Source organism: Lethenteron reissneri, chromosome 18, assembly GCF_015708825.2.
Source record: "Lethenteron reissneri isolate LAM-NWPU_2019-01 chromosome 18, ASM1570882v1, whole genome shotgun sequence".
Classification (NCBI taxonomy): domain Eukaryota; kingdom Metazoa; phylum Chordata; class Hyperoartia; order Petromyzontiformes; family Petromyzontidae; genus Lethenteron; species Lethenteron reissneri.
Window position 1 is genome coordinate 7,926,940 of NC_083796.1, and position 19,807 is coordinate 7,946,746.

Here is a 19,807-nt window from a genome sequence, read left to right on the forward strand (position 1 = left end):
TGAAGCTTATTTTCGCAGACGTCCAGAATGGGTGGGTCAGCAAGTTCAAACAGCAAACGATGCAAAAAACGATAGGAGTGCAAAATAGAGAAAACGTGTAACTGCTCTGGCCCACAAGCTAGCCTTTGAAACTTCTACTGTAGAAGGGAAATGATAAAATTACATTTAATGAATTTATCACGTTTCGGCCACAACACAAGCAGCCGTCCCGTGTTGTGGCCGAAACGTCGTGAGAATTTTATTTTTATTATTTCCCTTCTACATGACTTTACCGAAAGAACTAAGAAGATGAATCCCTGCAGTCACGAAAGCTTTAAATCTAAATCTACCGTAGACTCGCACCCTATGGTGCGTGTGTCGTGTGGATATTTTGCGAAGTAAATATCAAAACACCAAGTCATCGTATTCGGTCATTTATTTTGTGCAGCCGCAGAAAAAAAAAATTCCAACTCCGCTATGAAAAATTATACACAATGTACATGCTGACAGATTGCAAAAATGGTAGGAATTACAAAGCTTTTTTTATAAATAATTTATGACAGTAAATAAAGTTACGTGCAACAATTTATTTTTGGATTGAGAAGTAATATTTAATTTATACTTCAAGTAATTTCTAGTATTCACTTCTGTACTGAAAATTTGCATCGCACTTAAGTGGTGATGAGGATGAACAAGCGAGCTGACCAAAAAGCTTCTATTTAAATCACTTGCACCGACGTTAGCGATTCATTAAACCCGTCTTCCACACCACACCACAGCCTGGCTCGCGTGAACACAACTCAGCAAGCGAGAACTCAATGTACGAACTTCATTACAGACGCACGTTCTAATTAACCATGAGCTAATGTTGCACTTTGTGGGCTACAGGATGGAGTTTAAGAAACAGACCTACAAAAACTATAACTGATATTTGATTCAGGACGATTTACAAAATCGGCAAACCGCATTAGCGCGCACACACACACACACAAACACGTCAAAAGGCGATGCTTTCTACACAACATTGCGTGCCGCCAGTGAATAGGACAGAACGGCAAAATTACTGTGCGAGTGGACATTGCTGCGGCGGTGTCAACAAAAAGTACCCGGACCGACCCCGTTGTCAGCTCTTTGTACATGGGCAGTAGCCGCCACTGTACACTGGCACGACAATTCGAGATGCCTGCATGTTTCTTGTGCCGGAGGGTTGGTCACGAATAGTTGGTATGGGTGTCGTGACGCCGAAGGAACTTTGAAAAAAAAGATACCTTGGGTTTCAAAGTGAACCCACCCATCAGGATGGAGCAGGTGCTGTTAACAGGATTGTCAAAGGTCACAGGCCCAAAAAATAACAAATCACAAGAAATCGCATGACACACTGTGGGTGTTCTACACATTCAAGCCACGCACTTTTAATTTTTAACCAAGAATAATTTACACGAGCAAAACAGTGGCCGCTTTCGAATGCAGGCAAATCGACCGGGGACCTCTCATTCCTGCCTCATGAGCCCACGTGTGAAACAAGTGGTCGTGTCACAAGCAGCAGTTTGCCAATTCTCTCCAACTGCACAAAAACACACGGCTTACCTGTGTGCCAAGTTTTTTTTACAATATATGCAGTCAAATGAGAATTGAAATCATAGTACCTGGCAATTTTTTTTTTCTACAAAAGTTAAGATTTTTTTTGTGCCCTCCTTAGGGCTAAATGATGATTGGAAGGCAAGCAGATGGAGATTAAAAGACAAAAATCTCTTCACATTAAACATAAATGTGCCCCATGTGCCACTAACCATTATCATCATTATAGCCAAATTATCTGCTGGATACCACCAGGGCATTTACTGGACAGGATTCAATAACCCAAGAGAAGACACTGCTACCACAACTGTTTTGCCCATCCTTTTTACAGCCCTCCAAACATTACCTGGTCTCTATACAATACCCGTTACCCAGGTGTAATGTTAGGAGGGTCCACGGCAGATGGCGCATAACAGAGAGCTGCGACACCAAAGCATCATGATCACGATGACGAGCGGCTGCAGAGTTTTGAATCGTCACATTCTGTTTTTTTCTTTTCCATCACCCACTTGACTACGGTTACAAGGCTGCGACGTTCACAAAAACAATGCACATATAACATTTGGGCGATTCTTTTGAAATTGAGTTGCTCATAAATTCACTGCAATATTCAGTCTCACAAGTACACACAAAAGACTTGGCCCAACCCTCCCCCACCCAATAAACCAAACAACTCTTGTTTTAATGGACCACAGGGGTGTGCTGTTGTGCGTCAGCAGCAGCAGCAGCACCAGCAGCAGTTCTGCATCTCACTGGGCCGGTAAGGGGGCATCGGGAGTTGTCGGCGACACTGCGTCTTCGTACAGCCTCTCAATGAGTTCCTGGTACATCTTGGTCACGACTGGCCTCTTGAGCTTCATTGTGGGACCTGAAATACAGTAACAGATGCTTCAATTCATTGGACAACAACAACTCGCTCGAGTGACAACTCACGTTGACTCAGGGTGCATCTGCCCAACCTCAACTGCCTCCTGCCGAGAGTACCTCACCCCGAAAACACGACCCCTCATTTAAAAAAAAAAAAAATCTCAAAACACCATGGTTAATATTGCCGGTGCTCATGTGTACAAGTGCTTTTGCCTATCCACTGCTGGACGAAGGCCTGCAAATGCTGGTCCGTACACATTTGTGAAGGTGGGGAGCACATACACATGGCAGAATAGAAGTAAATTTCGATTTAAAGCTTTCGTGACTGCAGGGAATCATCTTATTGGTTCTTTCGGTAAAGTCACGTAGAAGGGAAATAATAAAATACAAATAAAACATAACAAAATACATATTCTCACGACGTTCCAGCCACAACAGAGGACGGCTGCTTGTGTTGTGGCCGAAATGTCGTGAGAATTTTTTTTAAATTATGTTTTATTATTATTATTTCCCTTCTACGCGACTTTACCTAAAAAACCAAGAAGAATAGAAGTACACTCCTGGATTTTGCTGCACTGCCCTCTCGATTCCCACCACAGCCACACAGTCATGAGACAACCTGTCTGTGCATGGTGATCGCCCATCCAAGCCCTCTGGACTCAAAAACACCTGCTTTAGATTCCGAGATGCGACGGGACCAGGCAACAGGCGATATTGGTAATTAGAACATCACCACACTAAAAAAAATTCCATCCCCAGAAATACTACTATACTTACTAGGCATGCAATCATTGTTCTCTCCTCCCTGCTGCCCCCCACACCCCAAACCATGTGATTCGTGGAAGTTGCGTCCTGATTCTCGATCACAATTCTACTCAAGAATGGATTCTTTTTGTTAAATTGTGGCGACTGTCGTACCTGTAGCGACTGTAGCAGTCACGGGAACCAACTGTTGACGCACAATTCCACCCACATACGGAGAGTATAAAGCCAACTTACCCTGGTGAATGTATGCCAGATTGCATACTTACACAACTTATATTTAGTGCTGACAATTTCTTTCACGAAGAAACAAACTGTTCTTTTGGGTGGGCGGCCGTGTCAATTGTCGCTTTGTTGTTTTGACTTTATGACGCACAAGCAGATATCACGTGGGAGTTGTTTGGCTGCCAATGCCATTTCGTCGTTCGTGCCGAAACTCAGCTGCCAATCAACTTGACCCCACATTATCGTCCGCAAGCCGCCTCTAACAAGGCCTTTATCTGTTGCGTGCAAGGTGACTCTGCAAGGCATCCAATTACCAACAAGGTGTCAAATTCCAAAGTATCTTATTTTCCGACCTTTGTACCGTCCCCTCCTCCTTTGTTGTCTATGTTAGGTGCACAACAAAACCCGTAGCAAGTTTCTGTACGAAGGCCATCATACTTTAGGCTCACGCCCGAGATAATGATTGAAAACAGAATTGAGCATTGCTGTGGAGCATTACGAGTAATGGAATATACAGAACATTACCCAGGCTCTATTAATACAAATATTTGTTTTAAAAATTGGTCCCATCTCCACAGCAAAATATAAAATTTTCACACCATTCATTTTTGCGTTGAATGAGGCTTGAGAGACGACTGCCGTCACAAATAACATCCAGAAAACCAGGCAGCTTTATTTAAGCCCGACTGCTGATGGGACCCTTAATGTTGAAACGGGTCGGAAGTTTGCTTGTGACCAAATGCTGCTGGATAGAAAATATATATTGGGGAGAGGTGAATGTAGGTGGAGCTAATATAAAAACTCAGATCTCAAAATACAGTATCAACGGAAGCAAGGCTTGACATATAGGACCGTCTCAAACCATTGTTTTCATGGTGCAAACAAAAGGTGCGATCAATAATTAGTGTGCAATTTTAAACCGAGACACCCTTTGCTTACGATTGTTTTGCTCACGCCTCAAAATGTAGTTTGCAAAACTGGTTGAACCAGACGGAGATTAAATAGATGGTGAAAATAAATATGTTGAAGCCTTTCCAAAAACCACCCATGTAAAGCCGTGCCAGTCCAAATTTATGCACAGTACTTTTCCCCATATACACCACAGTATTTATGGTCTTCGGCGTTGTTCGCCAAACGGGGAGTGTTTTTGGCAACAAGATCTATTAACACTGGCATGGCACACGAGAGACACGCACCCCTAGATTGCACATTTACACAATTCACGAACGCACTGCATTGAACGAAGGACGTTGCACACCAGAAATCAGTGGACACATTCCCATTGTTGGGCACAGGATATTGCTAGGAAAGATCTGTGTTTAGTCCGAAAAAGACTGCAGAGGCACATGTTCTTGTAAACATTCGGGTGTGACCAGTACAATGCTCAACTGCCTTTGTCTCCCCAAATGGTATACTTACACACCGCACCAGGTATTTATGTTGGGCAACATTCATACAATGGTGGCCCACCCCAGTTCCGGATCAGAACTTAATCACAATAATTGCACTCATGGCCAGGAATGGAAACACAGGGGGTCCAGAATGCAGCACTGTGTATTCAATGCCAAAACAACACCGTTCTGTAGAGCTGCACATGGTGACAGCGAGGGTCGGTGGGCGGTTTCACAAGATTTCAGCGCAGAGAGTGAGGAGCTTGTAAACGGGAATGCGTGGGATCTTTTGTGTCACCCCCCTTCATATGGTGGAGATTTTCTCCAGATACTATTTTGCCCCAATTTTATTTATGCGTATTCATCCAGGAAAGCCTCAGACTCTCAGTACTCTTTTGAAGAGGGCCCTAACAAGTTATTTTTTTGCAGTTGGGGGCAATGATTGCTAGTTTTTTTGTTTATTCCAAATAGTATCATTTTCAAGGAACATCCTATTTAAATTCAACTGGCCAAACATCCAAATATAGAATCCATAAGAATATTATTTAGACTGCGGAGCTTGCCCGAGGTCATGGTATAATAAGTATGTTTTTCTAAATAAGGTCCATTGTTAATTAGCGCACAAACCACAAGCAGACAAGCCCACGGCCGCAAATACAAAATAAGCGATGCACCACATTCGCACTACTTTCGAGCAACAAAAATACATTAATTAGGGGTATAACTCAATGCAAGACTTAAAAACGTACTCTAAATTCAACTGCTCATCCCACCACCTACTCATGGGCCCACAGTGCGTCTTGTGCAGCACATCGTGACACGTGGCCACACCAGAACAAAGCTCTGCTGCTGTACAACACGACCATAACACCCGGCCATACACTTCGTACAAAACGCACAACAGACAAAGACCCCCCCCGTAACATTTACACACCCTTGGGGCAAGAGCTGTTCCCGAGAACCTATGAAGGCCAGGACGCCACACGAAGAGGTAAGGTGGCCAAGCACCACCACAGACCAGCTTCAACTCCCCAGTGGCGATGTTTATACACACACACCGCCCCGGGTACTCATTGGAGGTAGAGTCAACCTCGCGAAGGCCCGCACACGAACGTACCCAGCTCTCCGCCGGGGATGGAGAAGTCGCGCAACAGCAATTCCCACTTCTGCACGCGCTGCGCGTTGGAGGGTGCGCGCTTGTTGACGCGCTCGATGCCGTCGCGGATGGCGCGCTCCACCACCGGGTCCTTCCCACCGGCGATCTGGGAGGCGCGCGTCGCCGTGCTGCCCACGCGCTGGCACCAGTGCACCACCTCGTCCGTCAGCGCGTCGTCCGGCTCACCAGAGTCACCATTCGACTCGCACTGCCGCCGCCGCCGTGAAGGTGGAGGTGGTAGAGGGTGGGGGGTGGAGGTGGTAGAGGGTGGGGGGTGGAGGTGGGGGGGATGTTACCATCATCATTAGGTCATGATTCGATCCATTGTGGGTACAAGTCTCCCCTGGGTATCCTGCGATGCAACACTTCGAAGGGGTCAAAGCGCACGAGAATCATCGACATACCCAGAGACAGCTCTCAGTAGAGATCGAGAACTTCTACCAAAGGTCGTTTAATTTTTATACGTGATTAAAAGCTAATTTATTTACGGTATAAAGGTAGAGGGTTGGCAGAGTGTTTGGCGTGCTGTTAACAAAATTCAGCAACCTTAGTTCGATTATTGGCCACAGCTAAGCAGTGACCAGCATACTGAAGCTCAAAATACCGACACTCCTGCAGATTAAACGATACAAGCGCAATTTGATACCAAGCCTCTCCATTCTTAAAAAAACAACTCACACCCTGTTGGTTAATAGGTGTGCGCATGTCAAAGTGCTTTCGTTACACTGGTCAACAAAAGAATTTCTGGCCTAGACTTTTGCAGCTGTTTTAGACTAATTTCAGGGTGCTGATTTCAAATCTGATCTCAGATTTGCTCTATCACATCTCATTTGTATGCTATCGGCATACCCCATTTTCATTGATTTTACCCGAAATTAACTCTGTCACTTATGATTGCAAGTTGTTGCGAGTCAGTGACTGCTTTAGTGTTAAAATATGGTGCTGTATTTTTAGGATAGTGTGTTTATAATATAATTTTATGTAGATATCCACATTTATTTAATTGTTTTCTTCTGCAGCTTTTATTGAAAATGCAATATTTGATACATCTCAAAAACCTGATGTGATAGACAAAAACTGATGCCAGATTTGGAATCGGCACCCCAAAATTACCTTAAAACCGTTGGAATACCTTATGCCAAAAAAAGTGTGTTGACCTGTGTAGTTCTTGAAACATTTGATTTTATAAAAACTACCGACGTCAGGTGGTTCGGCACATTCTTGACCATTGGCAGGCATCGCTAAAGCTGCCCCCCCCCCCGCCCTCTCTCACTGCAGGGACTGTGCAATGTCCCCAGGGTCCAATGGCTGCCCGAGCTGCCCCCGGAGCTGCCCCAGCTGCCCCCGGAGCTGCCCCTCACCTTCAGCGTAAGCAGCACAGAAAGGAACTTGCGGCGGTCACCGATGACCATGGCATTGCTGACGACGGGCAGCTCCTCCTTGATGGCGTCCTCGATGGGGATGGGAGGCACGTTCTCGCCGCCTGCCGTGATGATCAGCTCTGCGTGGCCCAGAGAGGATTAGTTTAGTTTTGTAACCGTGACTACCGAATGTGTAATCGCAGAAAACCACTCTCGTCTAACTTAACACGGCTCGTTTTGTCAGCAATTATTAACATTTCTCAGGGCCACAACAAGAGTACAGAAGTGCAATCTACGTAATTCGAATTTAGCCCATCTCTCCGTGCTCTAGACTCTGGAGAAGGGGGCATTGCCTTAATCGTCAACCTATCACATTCACCTCTAGCATAAGGCTGGTCATGAATGGACCATGAAAGTGAACCCCCCTCCCGTCCTCGGTGTGCCCTCAAAAACTCCACACGAACCCCTCTCCTGAAGCCATCTCGTCGTGGCTAGCAGACCTCGCGCGACATTGTCAATCACCTCCTAAACCACATTGCACGAAACAAGAGAACCGCGGATGAACGTGGCGCGCGTGTCGTTTGGTCATCGCGGCAGAGAGGTCGCCGACCTTTGATGCGTCCGGTGATGTAGAGGAGACCCTGCTCATCGACGCGCCCGAGGTCGCCCGAGTGCAGCCACCCATCGTCGTCAATCGCCTCGCGCGTCTTCTCCTCCATATTGAGGTAGCCCATGAAGACGTGGCGCCCCCAGAAGCACACCTCGCCGCTGCCCTCCTCGTCCTTGCTGTGCAGCAGGGTGCGGCACCCACGCAGCAAAGTCCCACAGCTGCGGAAAAGACATCGAGGAACACCGTCAGGAGGTGCAGCACAGCATGTTGGCACAGTAGGGGGGAAGGGTGGGGAGGGCACAGGCGATGCATCTGCCAGTCATCCCCACACCTCCAATTCACAACGTTGGCTACATTGTGCGAAAAGTTCAACATACATAACATCAAGTCAGTCAACCCATGGCACCTGGGTCTGTCCCGTGACCTCCGGTCAGCGAGCCTTCGACACTTCACGTGGCCTCAAAGTGCACCCTGGTGCAAGCGCCGTAGTGACGTCACCGCCACTTTGTGGCAAATGGCGTGGTCATGCGGCAGAGTATCGTAGGTTTGCATTTATTACTTTGAGATTTCGTAGAATGTAGAGTTTTGGTTTTGAGCACTGTGACATTGCTTTAATAGACTGTGTGCATCACAGATTTTCAGGTTGTTCCCACTATGTAAAGTCAGCTCCGCTTTACCACTGCACCATTTGCAATTCAACGATAAAATTAAGCACTCGAGCGATAACAATAAACTGGAAGAGCTATAACCCAGCAGTAAGGATCACGACAGGAAGGAACAAATTTGAAAAGCTTACAATGCTGGAATGCTGATTTCTAAATTTATTACGGTTCATTTGTTTAGTTTACAGCACCTGTAACTCCGTTTTACAGTGTTGATTTCACACTAAAATGGATGTTTTTTTTACCCATTTGTTGTTTTGATGGCTGTAAGAGGTCCTTGTTTCAACAATCATGACAATGTAGCCTCTAACTGACCCCGTTTCAAAGTCTATGCAGCCACCAATGATTAAACCGGGTTAAGTGTAGCAAGTTCAAGGTTTCAGTGCGGTCATCCAAAACACCATATTCAATATATTTAGTTGGTTTCTTATCAGTCCGCCAGAGTCATAACAAAGTGCACTAACCGCTGTGCCACCACTCCACTCCTAAGGATGCAGCAACTGAACGGACCTCGTATATAGTTCAGTTACATCACATTCCAGAGCCTGCGCTGTGTGTGTGTCGAACTTCTTTTGCACCGTACGTAGTATGTAGCCAACCGCACTAAGCGGGAGGTGCGGGGGCAGAATAACAAACTACACACAATACGCAGTGCTAAATAGATTCGTTTAAAATTCATTTTTAAAAGACCGTTCCAGTGGGCTTCGAATGTCATAAGGAAGAGCGCACACCAGACAGTTTCAGGGGGCACATGACGCACCACTTTACAACAACATTGTAAACATCTCCATCTCAAGTCACGATGCCGACAAGGCAGCACAACTGGAATAAAATGGAGAGAAATCGCACTGAACGTTTGTTGCAAGTGGACAAACAATGAACACGCTCGTCCGCTGGAACCGAAAACAAACGGTGCGATGACGCAGGTGGCAGTGGCCAGGGGTGGGGTGGGGCAGCACCATCACCGACTGACCTGCCAATCTGGAAGGCTGTGGGCGAGGAGATGGTGTGCGGGCCAGAGCTCTCGCTCATGCCGTAGAGCTCGAAGACGGGGATGTCGAGGCTGAGGAAGAACTCGAGGGTGTCCCGCGTGATGGGCGCTGCGCCCGTGTAGCACTTGGTGCAGCGGTCCAGTCCAAGCGCCTCGCGCACCTTCTTGAAGACGAGCATGCTCGCCAGCGTGTAGCCCATGGGCGCCTCGGCAGGGTTGCTGCGGAGAGACGCACGTCGCCATGCCGGTGGCGGCGGCCACGAAATGTTAACTACCGCGCGCTTCGGCATGCACAGGAGGTCATGGGTTCGATCCCGGCCCCGACGCCTGAATATTTGGAGTTTGCATGCTCTCCCCGTAGTCGCGTGGTTTTTTCGCCGGGTCGTCCAGTTTTTCCCTCCACATTTTAAAATCAACATGCGTTTAGAGTATTTGACTGCAATACGTTTCTACATAAGCCACTAGGTTGAACTATCGTTTGTGACCAGGTCGATTCTGAAAAAGAGATACTGTATATAACTCAGTGGGCTTTCCATGGTAAAATAAAATCGTTAAGTGACAAACTGTCCGACTGACTCGGAAATAAATTAGGGGTTAGTCTGTTGTAGATACAGCGTTAAGCAAATTACAAAAACGACAGTCTTTTACGATCAAAGGGAAAATAAAGATCCCTACAGGTTTCAGCTCGCTTTTCCCCTTTCAATACAAGGGCCAGGTTGGTTAATTGCAAACGTTAAATTAAGCACCAACGTTACACTCTAGATGACTGCATTGGCATCGATGCACAAGCAGAGGCTTGCGCTCCACTGCCAAGGCCATTTCGCTTGGCAAATTAAATCAGGAAATTTAATATTTAGCTCGCGTGGGAGCATTTGGTGTGTAGCCATTCGGAAAATGCAACCATGGAATCGCAAGGGGGCTAGATTTGACAATAAGCTAGAACAGGGTAGCAGACCGAGCAGGAAGGGGGTGGGGGGGGGGGGCAACGTTCCACTCACCCTTTCATGTTGGCCAGGTGGGTCTGCAGCCCCACGCTCTTGGCCCAGCCGGCAATCTTGCGCTTGAAGATGCCCGACTTTGCTGCCGTGGCCTTCATCTTCTCCATCATTTTCTCCCAGACTCGCGGCACGCCCATGAAGCCGGTGGGCCGCACCTCCTTCATGGTGACGACCAGGGAGCCCTGCGGAGCCGTGAGCCAGACACAATGAGGCCCAGCCGCTACGGTTGCCCGCCAGGTGGTAGCGCCTGCCCAAGTTAACCGGGCACGAGTGGGTGCGCACGAGACGCTCAATTTGCGACAGTTTATGGCATGAGTGGTGCCTGTATAGTACAGCAAAGTATGTCACCAATTCTTCTTTAAAAAAGCATTTCAGCATCCTTCCTTTGTGCATTTAGAGTTTTTTTTCTCCAGACGTTTTGATTTTCCAGCCACAAGCACAAAAACTCAATTAAAAATTGGCACAAATATTCCAATTCTGACCCTCGAATAATTTTTGCAATCTTTTGGGAAAATGAAATCCTCATTATCAGGCACATGTATATCTATAGCCACACATACAAGCCGAAAACTCATTTCCTCAGAACCGCTTTGTGTTTCGCTTGCAGTCATTCCCCCGCACCTCCAACAAGCACGGTTGGCTCCGTACGTTGCATAAGAAGTTCAACATACATACAAGTCACCACGGTGGTGTACCAGCGAAGGTCCATGTGAAGTGTAGAAGGTTCGTCGAGAGGTAGTTATCGCACAGACCCAGGTACTATGGGTTATAATTAACTGAAACGACTTCAGCACACGCACCACATGTGCTTCCCACTTACCTGTTGCGTTTTTCCCATTGCACACACAAGCACGAAAACGCACGAAACACACGGTGCTCGGGTATTTACCTTGAGGGCGTCTGGCTGAGCGAAGTAGGTGACACCGCCGAAGCGCATGGGCAGCCAGATGTCGACCAACTGAGCGGCGATGTGGCTCAGGGGCAAGTAGCTGATAACCACCTCCTGGAAATCCTCCGCTGAGCGCAGCTGGGTCAGCTCGCCCGTCACGGTCGACGTCCATGTCAGCTGTGGCAACGCCGCAGAGAGAGAGAAGAGAGGGGGAGAGAGAGCAACGTTAGCTTTCCGGGCGTTGCATTACACTGGTCACACTTTTTCTGGCATAAGGTATTCCAACGGTTTTAATGCAATTTTTTGGGTGCCGAGTCCAAATCTGGCATCAGTTTTTGTCTATCCCATCAGGTTTTTGAGATATCAAATATTGCATTTTTAATAAAAACTGCAGAAGAAAAATATTAAATAAACGTGGATATCTACATAAAATGATATTATAAACACACTATCCTAAAAATACAGCACCATATTTTAACACTAAAGCAGTCACTGACTCGCAACAACTTGCAATCATAAGTGAGAGTAAATTTTGGATAAAATCAAATGAAAATGGGGTATGCCGATAGCATACAAATGAGATGTGATAGAGCAAATCTGAGATCAGATTTGGAATCAGCACCCTAAAATTAGTCTAAAACAGCTGCAAAAGTCCAGGCCAGAAAAAAAAGTTTATTTTGTTGACCAGTGTTATTCTAACAAATGATTTGCATCCAATTGTAGAGGAACTTCCGTTATCCGAATTTACGTCGAGGGCAGGGGGGGCTGTTCCGATTTAGCTGGGTCTGTTTGAGACCAAATCCTAATATCCGTATGATTAATCGTGGATAAAGGTGGATTAACAGGATACATTTTCCGTCATTGGGCGACGACTCATCTGCGAAAAAGGTGGATAAAAATCGGATTAATTTTGCACTTCTGCGAGACCGCGTTCGGTTTATTTCTCCTCGGATGAAATAATAAAGATTAATACCAAGAATTCTAGGCGACTGTTCTTATCCGTGAAGAAAGACAAAGATAGCTGAAATAATCCATATACAAGTGGAACGCGTCTGCAGATGGGGAACTGGGGGTACGGATAATTGTAGTCAGGGAAACGGAAGCAGGGGGGATAAATAACCCCAATGACTCCCGAGCCAAAGAACCTCGCGCTGACATGACACGAAGAAACTCGGGAACATGACTCCAAGAAATTATTTCTGAGGTCACTTCAACCGCAGCAGTCATGCCATCACTGCTTCACGCTGTATAAAAGATCGCATCGCTGCATTATTGTCGTTTAAAAGACATTGGTGACAGGGCTGCGACCAGAATTTTATACGAGCGAGAACCTCATTCCATCGCAACTTTCTACTCATATTCAAACTCAGGATCTTAAGAAGTTCTGGCTCATCACGGTTATATGGACATTATTAATCTCTTGTGTAATCCGGCCACTGTTTGACACGTTCTTCGACTTGTTTGCAAAGATTACAGGAAATAAATTTCCACACACCCGTAAAGACGAGGGTTATTTAACCCATGCCCGTGTGCGCGACTTACAAATAAATGATGCACAAAGAGGCTCCTTCCTTGAGCTCCGTCACCTTATTTTCAACACAACTCCGTTTTGTCATTTGGTATAAACCTTGTAGCAATTTCGTTGAATGCTCAATCTTAACAGGAAGAAAAAGCCGTCAGGGCAAAAACAGACCAGCAGGGCCACTTTATGTTGTTTTGTAAATCAATTCAGAAACTCGGCAAAACAAACAGATATGACAGGAGAGACTAAGCTTAATGCTGCCATATAGAGTTCAGCGGCTAAGTGTGGATTGGTGTCGAGTCGAAAGGCAACGTTAATCACTTTGTCATGTCCGTCGGAACACGCGCAACTCGCGCATTGTGCACGATGTCAGCGGCACGGCTCTGCCTCTGCAGTGGAAATACAAAACAAAAAACCTAGCGCCATTCGAGCCGCGCTGCGCCAGGGGGTGGCTCGACACGGCCCCTACGCGGCTTGGCTGCACAGTAGAACAGAAGTAGAACTTACGTTGTCATGGCTCAGCATAACCCCCTTGGGCGAGCCTGTCGTGCCGGACGTGTAGATGAGGGAGCAGCACTGATTGGCCCTCTGGGATGCGATGATTGCATCCAGCTGAGCGTCTGGGACCTCCTCGCCCGCTCGCATGAACTCGGCCCACTGTAGGAAGCGCACGTCATTAAGAGACATTAATAGAGCGCTCGCGTTCAAGTTCACAGGTTGTCAGACACAGGCAGGCAAAATGCTACTACCGCAGGGGTCGGCAACCTATGGCTCCGGAGCCGCATGCGGCTCTTTACGGGCTGCTTCTTGACGATGAGTACGTATGTACTCAGATGCATTGCGGCTCTTGAAATACTGAATTTTGTACCGAATTGGAAAGAAATGGCTCTTCTTGTCATTTTGGGTGCCGACCCCTGTACTACCGGCATGCAAATGTTGTTGGGGAAAGGGTGGCAAAGTGAGACAACTGTGTTGATGGAACAGATGAAATGCATCGCCTTTGGAGATTTTCCCATGTGTTGGTGGGTAAACGCATTGCATACAAAACGTATTCTTCAAAATGCAGCAATTCTTACACACATACGATTCAACGCATAGCGCGAGCTAAAACAATTGATGATTGAATAATAGATGCATTGTTCCACGTATAACTATCATCAATGCATTAGACTCATCAGTTGTGAATGTTTGAGAAGTTTTTGGTATTGCTAGTTGAACATCAAAAATCACAATGTATTTACAGTGGAGGAATGGGAGGAGCTAAAGATCTTTTTCACAGATTGAATAGGAGTCGGTCAGAGTTACAAATACAATACGAAAAACACAATAGGAGTGCAGGGTATAGGAATTGTAAGCAAATAAAAAAGGTTAAAATAAAGCTGAACAATTTTTATTTTTCAGAAGCGACCAACTCAACTAAGTATCTTATCATGTGGACATTTATAGCAGCCTAATAATAAATAAGCATACATACAGAGAACCTATGTATCTTGCTGGTTGAGTAGCAGCAAATGTGACAGTTGCTTGTCTAACAGCACTATGCCTTTGCAGTCTGCACAGATAAACGATGGTCTTTTACATGGTAACGTAAAAGAAATCCCCATCTCTCATAATGAACGCGCTAACAATATCCAATCAAAGAGCCCACACTGTAATGGTTCCCCCTTGGCTTCACGGTGAAGTGTCGCACTTGGTTTTTCCCCTCGATCACTTACGCAAAAAATACAGCTCATGAGCCAAGCTTAGAAAATGAAAAAAACATGGCAGTGGGGGGGAGCAGGAAGGTGGAGGGGGGTGTAGGGGAAGGGAGCATGTGGGTGTAGGGGAGGAGGAAGGAAGTGAGCAAGTGGTGAACTCATTTTGGTCAGAGGAAGGTTACTCGAGTTCGTTTAATTTGAAGTCAACAGAAATTACTTTAATCGGCCAATGAAATCCACAAAATCCCATCGAGTAAAGATTCCATGACGGAACAGCAACGTGAAGGGTTATGATGATTCATTGAAAACATGTTATTGCAGAGAGAAAATCTGTATTTGTAGGTTTTGGTTTTAAACGACTGCAATACTGGTTTTGAGACTCATCAACGGGCAGGAATCCAAATAAAAACGTTGCACCAACACGCCAGTGTGTGACAAGATGCAGTCAAAACTATTTCGCAACAGGATGCCAAAACCCAAATGCCCTCACATTTATTAACAATTGACAACATACGCATGGATGCTGGTGCGGTGTAAAATGGTCAGCAGCTCCACTGGACTTGCAATCCAGTGGTCGCCGGTTTGATTCGATCACCCGGCATGACATTTGAAACAATGGGGCCCAGCTTCTTAAAATCTACGCCGTAGTTTGTTGCTTGGCAGGCAGCATGTTGCAAGGTAAAGTTTTAGGTATTCCCACCTCTTCCAAGATGTCTACCTAGCGTGGAACACCCTCTTAAGGAGGGTCACCCTTGAGCTCTACCTATAATGGCGGCACTTCAGCCTGCATTGGCGCAAGTAATTGCATGGCTGTACCTTGACGAAACGCAAGCACCACTTACCGAATACACGTTGGGCTTTTTCTCCTTCAGCTCCCCCTTGTACTGGACGATGGCCTTGAGGTGAGGAAGCTGAGACTGCACCTGCGAGTTACACGAGAGAACAGAGTTCATCCGATTGAAGGCACATTCAGTGACTTAAGGGGACAGCACTGAGCATTTGGCATAACTTTGACTTCAATAATTTTCACGTTAACAATGGTTAGGAAATAGTGAAATGGTAATTAAAACGCACTGTGTGCAATGGAACCCAGCAATTGTAGTTCGAATCCTGCGCGCAAGCCATCACCAGTGGCAAGCAACATCTGAACTGGTCCTGATCACCCACCCAACTCATACCCAGATTCAATTTCCCAGCATGGTGAAGTATGGTCAACCAACCCCAACGACCAACAAGACATGCAGAGGCCTTCATCCAGCAATGGATTTATAAAGGGCTATTCCCTTTGGCAAAAAAACAATGTCAATAAGACCCCATTTCACACAAGCTAAATGACAGCTATTGGACAAACATCAAACCACAACCAAAAACTATCAAAGCGAAATCAAACTCCAGATTTTCACTTGGCTAAGTCCCAGTCACATAATGCACACTTTACCTAAATCACTATAACCAGTGCAACGACACAGTGTGGCGAGTGCACTACCTAAGCCAGTTGACCTCCAAACCGATCCTGCCTGCAGTTCCTCCAGCAGTGAATTCACAAACAAGTATGGATCATCATAATTATTAAGTCTACAGGCCAAGTTTGGTCAATAATGATGCAAAAGCAAATGAGCTCATGGCAACAGCACCCAATGTCATGAACGTCCCATGCCCAGCATGGGGAACGTGATGTTTCTCGGCCCCTCCCCACTCACCTCTAGGATCTTCTGAAGCTGCTTGTCATTCTCCACAACGATGACATTCGCCAAGCAGTTATCGGCCACATACTGGCATGCCTCGGCAGTGTTGGTGGTGTAAATCCCGACGGCAAAACCACTGCACGAGGTCAGAGTGGGGACAAAAACAGAAGCATTACTTAAAGTCTCTCCGCTAGCAAAGGAGTGTGGCGTTTGAGCGGTGATCGGTTGTTATCTACATCAGCATAAACCCCCTGAATTAATACGAAGAAAAGATTGGCTTGAGTAAATATATTGATGCGGGCATCGATATAGTGGGATGGAGCGCCCTGCGCTATAAACCCAGTGGCAGAAGTAAAATTACCGGCCATGGCTAACACCTTTTGCAAGTGATATTCGAATCGGTAACGGGTACCCTCCCCCCCCTTTGCCAACCTGTACTGGACTAGCGTGGTGAAGTGTGATCAAAACCCCCATGACTAAATACTGACTATTAGCTGTGGCGAGACTAACCTTGCCATAGGGATGAGGACATTTCCACTGCTGGCTCTGGGCTGTAATTAGGAAATGAGTACCAACCTAATGCTTATTTGAGCAGCAAACAGAGTTAAAAAATAAATCTATGGAAAAATGTAAAAAGTTGTATTTGCTGGGTTAGAGACATCAGAAAACTCATCCATGTTGATATTTCTCAGGACAAAATGAACAGCCTTTATACAATGCAAACTCTTTCTCAGGTTAGTTTAAAGTGAATAGTTCTGCACCAAGCAAAAGTTTCCAGAAGAGAGACACTTGCAAACATTTGCGGCACCCATCTGAGATCTACGGTGTTTCCTTTATTTTAAATAAACACGACAACCGGCGCACATTGTCAAATAATATTCACCATTCTGAATCGGCAATACGCCCATGAGACACATGCCCTAGTTAGCCAGATTGTGATAAAAAAAACAACCAGCTTGAAAAGGGTACAAAAATTAACCCGTTTCTAAGATAACCAGTTATCTTTGGACAATGCTCCCTTCTGTGTGTTTGGAGTCAACACCAGTGATGAGGGGTAGACTGTAATCAGGCAGTAAATGTTTATTACCCAGCCATTATGGCGCCAATATCGGAGATGAACCATTCAGGAGAGTTGAATCCCAAGATCCCGACACCATGGTATCTTTGCAGGCCAAGCTGTCAAGACAGAGCAGAAGAAGAAAAAAAATCAGTGAAAAAAACATTGTCATCAGTTTTGCACTCTTGTTCCACCGCATGAAGTTGCTAAACATGTCAACCCGGGGAGGGGTTTGACTGTCTCCTGGCGTCACTTTTCACCCAGTGCCCTAGTCACATACCCCAATAAAGTGTCTACACACGCACATATCACAGCCACCACGTGGGGTTACAAAAAGTTAAATATAATTTTACGTCCTAGCATGCACCACTGCCCAAGGGTGAAATGTTATGTGGAGGTGTTTTGCACCATAAACAAAGTTAAATCATTTTAGGTTTTTGTCATCAAAGTTATAACACCAATGACATGCGAGTGTAGTTATTCACACATGATAAGTCAAGTCCATAGCTTCATTTTGTAACTTTGGGGGGTGCATGGTAAAAACTTGATAGGCCAAAAAAAAATAAGAGCCTAGAAAGTGGAGGTTAATTGAGAGCGAATTAAGAGAGCAAAATATAAAGTTCACCGTGTGGCTATCTTTGGAGAGATACAATTTAAACTATTAAAATATCGACTGTCTAAGCGTCCAATTGCAAACAACAAATATCCATATAGGTTACTCCATTTATCTGGCACATTCCTGAATTAATTTAAGGTTAAAAGTAATTGAGATGAATGCAGGCTTTATTAAGAGTCAAGGTTACATATGAAAATCGGCGAGACTTTTATTTTCATGAGAAAATCTAAAAAGGTGGTAGGGTGTGACTCAGGGCGCCTTGTTATGCCATGACCCAATGCATGAAGAAATGTAATTGCAGACAGTCCAATGTGCAGATAAACAGCCCGCTAAACACCAACCCAGAATAGAGAATCCCATGCATTGTGTGCTGCAGTGCCATGCCTTCAGTGTTGAATGTTAGTAAGAGCAAGTTAATTAATGCATTTAGTTTTTTAAAATGTAAAAACAGTTTGTCATTACAATTTTACCTGGCACTTTTTTTTATAAAAAAAAATTCTTATAAATGATAAACATTTTAACAAATCTAATTAAGAGAAGAGTGTAAGGTTTCAGCGAGCAGAACTGACTGGCAATTGGACGTGCCCAAGGGCACGGCGGGGGTCACTAGATTGCGCTCTCATCGCCGAGTCTGGCTTCGGGAGGTTTTCAAGCAAAAGCCGTGTTGCACGCATTGGCTGCGAATGCAGGCTGTTAATTAGACTTGAAGGGGGGGTGGGGGGCGGCTAGCTCCTGTTTAGCCCTAACCATCCACGACCTACAAGCGTTGCATTGAAATGGGTTGTTACAAGCCTGTCCATCATCCGCGGCGGGGACGTGGCGTTTGATGCGCTCACCTTGAGGAAGCTCTTGGCAGCCTGGCGGCACTGTGCGTAGTACTCCTTGTAGGTCAGAATTTTCCAAGTGTTGCCCTCCTTGCTCGCCAGCGCCTTGCGGTCGCCGTACAATTTCACGGTGCGCTCAAACAGCTGGTTTATCGTCTCGGGCGTGTCGGACAGCGTGCCCGACGCGTCCGTGCGCAGCTTGACGGCGCCGTCCCTCTCCGTGGTCCACATACGTTCGGCGGGGGCAAGCAGCACTTCGTCCGTCGACGCTGCCGACTGCTTGGCTGCTGCAGTTTAACAAGATGAACGAGAGAACACAATTAGCACGGTTGGCTACATACGGGGTGTGAACGAAGTTCAACATACACACAAAAGCACAAAGACAAAAATCCCCATATGGCCTCAAACTGTTGAGGCAAGTGCTGTTAGTGAGCACCTATGAAGGTCAGCATGGCACACAAGGGGGTGGGGGGGGGGGGGGGTGGCCAACACCACGCCTGGCTGCCTTTGTCTCCCGAGTGCAATGTGTAAACATCGCCACCGGGTACTCATTTGAGGACGAATCGACATAGGGGAGAACCAGAACTGGTTCACAATCATCATTGGTGTTGGCCGAGAGAAGGAATCGAACTAGGTTTGTAGAGCAGTGCGCTAATTCGTTACACCCCACATACAAAAGAACAACCGCCATTCGCCACTAAGTGGTGGTGACGTCACCACAGTAGTTGTACCAGGCTGTGCGCACTTTAAGGCCAAAATCATGCACACATACGTATAAATAAACAAATATAATATATCTCTCGGATGTGTTTCCAGTTGTAGCACATGTTGTTTGGAAGATGTTTGACGTTTTTGCGCCACATGCCCTAGAGTTTCCTCCGGAACTCAAGATTCAGTTCCTAAAGAATGTTGGACAGAGCGACGAACTACGACATTA

General features: G+C 46.0%; 1 protein-coding gene across 7 annotated transcripts in view; it reads right to left on the bottom strand.

Moving 5' to 3' along the window:
* Positions 1–400: 400 nt before the first annotated feature.
* Positions 401–19,807, bottom strand: part of ACSBG2 (acyl-CoA synthetase bubblegum family member 2) — a 34,270-nt gene continuing 14,863 nt past the window's right edge. For 6 of the 7 annotated variants that reach the window (XM_061553675.1, XM_061553677.1, XM_061553674.1 and 3 more), the window contains 12 exons: positions 18,883–19,157; positions 17,461–17,549; positions 16,389–16,509; positions 15,531–15,611; positions 13,499–13,648; positions 11,470–11,646; positions 10,581–10,762; positions 9,565–9,801; positions 7,930–8,147; positions 7,320–7,459; positions 5,920–6,166; positions 401–2,425 (listed from right to left, as the gene is read on the bottom strand). In XM_061553675.1, the coding sequence (XP_061409659.1) occupies positions 2,307–2,425; positions 5,920–6,166; positions 7,320–7,459; positions 7,930–8,147; positions 9,565–9,801; positions 10,581–10,762; positions 11,470–11,646; positions 13,499–13,648; positions 15,531–15,611; positions 16,389–16,509; positions 17,461–17,549; positions 18,883–19,157 (2,036 nt within the window). In that variant the 3' untranslated portion in view covers positions 401–2,306. The remainder of the gene's footprint in view (positions 2,426–5,919; positions 6,167–7,319; positions 7,460–7,929; positions 8,148–9,564; positions 9,802–10,580; positions 10,763–11,469; positions 11,647–13,498; positions 13,649–15,530; positions 15,612–16,388; positions 16,510–17,460; positions 17,550–18,882; positions 19,158–19,807) is intronic. The other variant, XM_061553673.1, reaches the window with a different exon arrangement.